General features: G+C 36.7%; 1 protein-coding gene and 1 non-coding gene across 3 annotated transcripts; one reads left to right on the forward strand and one right to left on the reverse strand.

Moving 5' to 3' along the window:
- Nucleotides 1–577: 577 nt before the first annotated feature.
- Nucleotides 578–4349, forward strand: LOC109181026 (pentatricopeptide repeat-containing protein At3g12770-like). 2 transcript variants are annotated; one of them, XM_019330777.1, is made up of 3 exons: nt 578–2631; nt 2785–3430; nt 3864–4349. In XM_019330777.1, exons 1-2 carry the CDS (start codon nt 579–581, stop codon nt 3138–3140), a joined length of 2409 nt encoding a protein of 802 aa, XP_019186322.1. In that variant the 5' UTR covers nt 578; the 3' UTR covers nt 3141–3430; nt 3864–4349. The 2 variants fall into 2 exon arrangements, with proteins under 2 accessions (XP_019186322.1, XP_019186321.1); XM_019330776.1 differs by having other exon boundaries at nt 578–3430.
- A 62-nt stretch (nt 4350–4411) lies between these two features.
- On the reverse strand, nt 4412–4485 carry TRNAI-AAU. Its single transcript has one exon. It is a non-coding gene; the product is annotated as a tRNA-Ile (tRNA).
- Between the last annotated feature and the right edge of the window lie 1334 nt (nt 4486–5819).

Consider the following 5819-nt stretch of genomic DNA (forward strand, 5'->3'; position numbering starts at 1 on the left):
AAAACATCTTTTATCTTATCTTGCTAGTTGCTACTAGTACTTGTACAGCAACTCACTTGAAAACAGGAGTGTAAACGAGCCGAGCCGAGCTCGAGCCTGGGTGGGCTTGAGCTTGAGCTCGTTAATGGAGGCTCGGCTCGAGTTCGAGCTCGAGAACTGATGCTCGAGCTCGAGCTCGGTAATTTTTGGGGTGCTCGAGCAGCTCGATTGTTCGGGTTCGAACTCGAGCTAGCTCGATTTTGACATTGAATTTGACCTATTTAATACTTTTGATTTAAAATTCAAACAACTTTGTTTTATCCATACATAAATAATAGAAATCTTTTAGGGATTTTGAGTTTAAAATTTTAATTTCTAACTGTTATTTTTATATATTATTATTATATTATATTATATTATGTATTATATATATTATATATATGGCTCGCGAGCGAGACGAGCCACGAACCTAGAATATCTAGGCTCGACTCGAACTCGATTACTAAACGCGTCGCTTGAGTTTGATTCGAGCTTGATTTTGACCGAGTTCGAGCCGAGCTTTGACGGAGCGAGGTGCTGATTTACACCCCTACTTGAAAATGTTGAAAAATGAAAATGATATGTGTGCTTTTTCGCCGGGCCGTCTAATCGTTAGTCGTTACAAACTGTTTGAAATGAAACTTCTTTCCCATGTCGTCAAGTTTCCTTCAATTCTTGAAAACAGATGTCTCGCTCACATGAAGCCTCTTCTAACCCTCTCCGTTTCCTCATTCTCAAACCACTCCTCAGTGCTCGATACCCATCATTTTCTCCCACCTCAAACCGTCTCTAACGGGCTGCTTCTGTCGCTCTTACAACAATTCTCGAAAGACATTTTCTGGGTCACATCAATTCATGCACAGATTGTTGTAAATTCCTTATCCACTGACCAATTTCTAGCTACGATGCTTGTTAAGGCGTACGCTGAGTTGGGCTCCCTTGAAACTGCCCGCTATGTGTTCGATCAATTTACTAAGCCAGAAGTATTTCTCTGCAATGCCATGATGAATGGATTTCTGAAGTGGGGGCAATACTGTAAGGTGGTTGAGCTGTTTCGAATGATGGGTACGCTAGATTTAAGGATTGATGGTTGCACATGCACGTTCACGCTCAAGGCGTGCAGTGCCTTACCGGATTATGAGACTGGGATGGAAATTGTTAGGAGGGGTCTGGATTGTGGGATGCAAAATGATCGGTTTTTTGGAAGTTCTATGTTAAGTTTCTTGGTGAAATTTGACCACATTGATGATGCACAAAGATTGTTCGATAAGATGGGAAGTAAGGACGTTGTGTGCTGGAATTCAATGATGGGAGGATATGTGAGAACCAGTCAATTCAATAAGGTTTTTCGACTGTTTTTTGTTATGCGTAGGTGTAACATTAGACCTAGTACTGTCACTATGGTGAACTTGATTCAGGCGTGTGAGGGAATGGGGTGTATAAGGATTGGACAATGTGGTCATGGACTTGTTGTTGAGTTGGGAATGGGGAATGATGTCACTGTTCTAACCTCCTTGATTAATATGTATAATAAGATGGGTGACCTTGAAAGTTCTTCTCTTGTATTTAATAGGATGCCTACTAGAACTTTGGTATCCTGGAATGTGATGATTTCGGGATGTGTTCAGAATAACTTGGTTCATAAATCACTTGAATATTTTCATGAATTAGTATGTCATGGGATTGCTTTTGATTCCGGAACTCTTGTTAGCCTTCTTCAAGGTTGCTCACAAGTGGCTGATTTAGGAGGTGGAAAGATACTTCATGCTTGCATTTTAAGACGGAGCCTAGACTCGAATGATATTCTATCTACAGTACTTGTGGATTTATATGCAAAATGTGGAGAACTTGACAAGGCAAATTATGTTTTTACTCCTATGAAAGGCAAAAATGTTATTACATGGACTGCTTTGCTTGTTGGATTAGCTCAAAATGGAAAAGCTGAGGATGCCTTGAAACTATTCCATCAGATGCAGGAAGAGAAAGTTGTTGCTAATTCTGTTACTCTGGTTGCTTTAGTCTACTGTTGTGCCCATTTGGGGTCCTTGAAGAAAGGAAAAAGTGTTCATGCTAATCTACTTCGATTGGGGTTTTGTTTTGATGTTGTTAACATGACAGCCCTTATTGATATGTATGCCAAATGTGGTAAACTAAGTTTAGCAGAAAGGGTATTCAATACTGTGTCCAATTCTGGTGATGTTATTTTGTGGAACTCTATGATTACAGGCTATGGTGTTCATGGTTTTGGCCACCAAGCTTTAAGCATGTATGACCAAATGATGCGTCAGGGAGTCGCTCCAAATCAAACTACATTTGTTGCTCTTCTAGCTGCTTGCAGTCATTCTGGGCTTGTAGAAGAGGGTATTGATTTGTTTGAGAAGATGAAAAGAGAACATAATATGAAGCCATCTGAAAAGCATTATGCTTGTTTTGTCGATCTTCTTAGTCGGGCTGGGCGTCTTAAAGATGCAGAAGCATTTATTAGAAAAATGCCTTCTGAGCCAGGTACTGCTGTTCTTGAAGCTTTACTCAATGGGTGTCGTTACCACAAGAACATTGATATCGGCTTGAGAACTGCTGATAAATTGCTTCACCTAGATTCCACAAACCCTGGTATATATGTTTTGTTATCAAATATATATGCTGAAGTAAGGAGATGGGATATAGTAGATTATATTCGGAGCATGATGAGGTTTCGCAGATTAAAAAAAATTCCAGGATACAGTTCAATTGAAATACATAACCGGGTCCACACTTTCTTTGCAGGGGATGATTCACATCCAAACTGGCAAGAAATTCATAAGTTCTTAGAAGCTTTAAAATCCGAGATTGAAGCTTGTGGATATGTACCTGATACAAGCTGTGTTCTCCGTGATGTTGATGAAAAGATGAAAGTGAAATTACTATGGGGACATAGTGAGAGATCGGCAATTGCATTTGGACTATTAAGCACACCAGCAGGAAGTGTGATTCGCTTGACGAAAAATCTTCGGGTCTGTAATGACTGCCATATGGTTACCAAATACATATCACAAATAGTGCAGCGAGAGATTATTGTGAGAGATGTCAATCGGTTCCACCACTTTAGGAATGGGAAATGCTCTTGTGGTGATTATTGGTGATAAGGGCTCTGAAATCTAGCTTGGAGTTTGAACTGTTGTGCCAACATGGTGTTACTGTAACTCTTGGTTTCAAAAGTTACATTTCATGAAAAGGCATTTGCTTTGCAGATTGATGTCAATACTGATGGTTTCATAGATTTCCCCGAGTTTGTTGCTGCCACTTTACATGTTCATCAGATGGAGGAACACAACTCAGAAAAACAGCTGCAAAGATCACAAGCTGCTTTTCAGAAATTTGATGTTGATAGAGTCATAGAGATGGATTTATTACTCCCGAAGAACTTAAAATGGTCAGCATTTTATTCTTGACTGGTTAATAAGTGCATATGCTTGCTCCTCTACTTTGCAAGATTTAGAGCATACCACCCCCCACCCCACGGAAAAAAGGAAATTTCCTAGCCTTCATTGTTTTTGCCTAAAGGTTCTAAAACAATGCAGCTTTTAATATTCAGGAACCACATACAGAGGATAAATAAATTAAAGTGTAGTTCGGTTTTAAATAGCAGTTTAGGATCTACGTTCATTTCCATATTTTTTGTTTATATATTTCACGTGTCAATCTCGATTAAAAGAAAAATGAAAAGATGCTTACTTGGCACACTTTTAGAAACTTTAAGATGAGATGCACTCTCTCTGAGTTCAAAACAGGGAATAGTAATGTAGGTGAACAATCCATGACATGCTTTTGGATGTCTGTTTAATTACAATAATAATGTGTTGCAGCATACGGGCTTAAAAGGCTCCATAGACCCACTTCTAGAGGAAGTAGACATCGACAAAGATGGGAAAATAAGCTTATCAGAATTCCGCAGTCTTTTAAGAACTGCAAGTATGAGTTCACCGACAATTACTAGACCCTCCGAGAAGGCAGGAGGTTCAAGAGTGAAAGAGTTTTTATGGAGATGTGCGTTAGAGCAGCAAAGTTTCCTTTCTCCTAGATTTCTGCCCGGGGTCATCGTATGCAGACAATGCAGTTGCTGTTTCTGCTCATCTGCAAGCTAAGAGTAGCCGAGGGATGCATTGCCCATCTTGCTTCTTCCCTCCACAAAAGCATTTGACAAGGAGTTTCCATCTGCCTACAAAGGGATGGATGGCATTCCTAATTTGGTATAGCTATTTAGTGTTGTGAGTCTCATTTGCAAAGTGAAATATGCAATTGTGCAATGTATGTGTGGAGAAAATGCTTAGTGTTGACTTATCAAGTGTTTGATGAATGTGGTAGTGGCTTGTTGGTTCAATAAAACGCCGGCGGAAAATATTTCTTTCGAAATTGGCCCATATAGGTCTCGAACCTGCAACCTTCGCGTTATTAGCACAACGCTCTAACCAACTGAGCTAATAGGCCAATTGATATATGATTGTAAAAATAGATATTTGGAGGCTGATGCTAAGTTAGTGAAAATTTTCTTTTGTCAATATGGAAGCAAACTATCCATTAAATCACGGATGCACGTTGTGACCTTTCTCATTTTATGATATAATCATATAAAATATTATTATATTATTATTATATATATAATAAAGCTTAAAGAACTAGTAATATCTACAATTTTGTTATTACTCATCTTTATTAGATTTAGATTTATACCCATTTTACAATTAAACTCTTGAGATGGTCTCACAAGAGAATAAGTTTGCCAGTGAATTATAAATTTTATGTTAAGTCTTTTTTTTTTCTTTTTTTCTGAGCTAATTCCATTTTTGGTCCTAGATTTATAGGTGACAATCCATTTTTAATTAGTCCGTTTTGGTCCTAGTATTATTGTGACATGACCATTTTTAGTCCTCCATCAACAAAATCGTTGAAATATCGTTAAATACAAAGTCAATCCAATTTTATTTTATTTTTGAAAACATCCATAATTGATGGATTGAAATGTCATTGTATTTAATGATGTTTAAACTGTTTTGTTAATAAAGGATCAAAAATTGTCATGTCACAATAGTACTATGACAAAAAATGAATATTTTAATAAAAATAGACGTAAAGTGGACTACCACTTATAAATCTAAGACCAAAAATTGAATTAATTGTTTTTTTTTCTTGACCTTTCAATGTACCAAAAGATATTTGTTCAAAAATTGCACGCTATAGTAAATAATGTGATGTACTTAGCTTAGAGGAGATAAAAACAAGAGTTAATTATCAAAATGGTCTCTTGACTATAGTGAAATTACCAATTTGGTCCTTGATTATTTTTTTAACCAATTAAGTCCCTCAATTTTAAAAATTTTAACCAATTTGGTCCTCCGTTAGTTTGACCGTTAGTCAACGGTTAACTTGGGACCAAATTGGTAATTTCTCTATAGTCAAGGGGCCATTTTGGTAATTAACTTTAGGGGTGGGCAATTCGGTTTAGTTTTCTCGAATCGAACCGTACCGAACCGAACCGAAGTAATATACCGAACAACCGAACGATATTGAATTCTTGTATACCGAACGGTTCGATAAAAAATCCGATCCAATCTGAATTGTTCGGTAAAAAATTGAACTGAATCGAATACAGTTTGATTTTTTTAAAAAATATAATAATAATAATAATAATAATAATAATAATAATAATAATAATAATAATAATAATAATAATAATAATAATAATAAATAAATAAATAAATAAATAAATAAATAAATAAATAAAGTAAATCCAAGTCCCTTACTGCTTGCTCTGTCGTTCAGCT

The sequence above is a fragment of the Ipomoea nil genome, unplaced genomic scaffold (genome assembly GCF_001879475.1).
Source record: "Ipomoea nil cultivar Tokyo-kokei standard unplaced genomic scaffold, Asagao_1.1 scaffold1043, whole genome shotgun sequence".
NCBI classification, from domain to species: domain Eukaryota; kingdom Viridiplantae; phylum Streptophyta; class Magnoliopsida; order Solanales; family Convolvulaceae; genus Ipomoea; species Ipomoea nil.

What these genes read in the sequence shown, in the direction of transcription:
- LOC109181026 (XM_019330776.1), top strand. Translation starts at nt 579, where the DNA reads ATGTTGAAAAATGAAAATGATATGTGTGCTTTTTCGCCGGGCCGTCTA.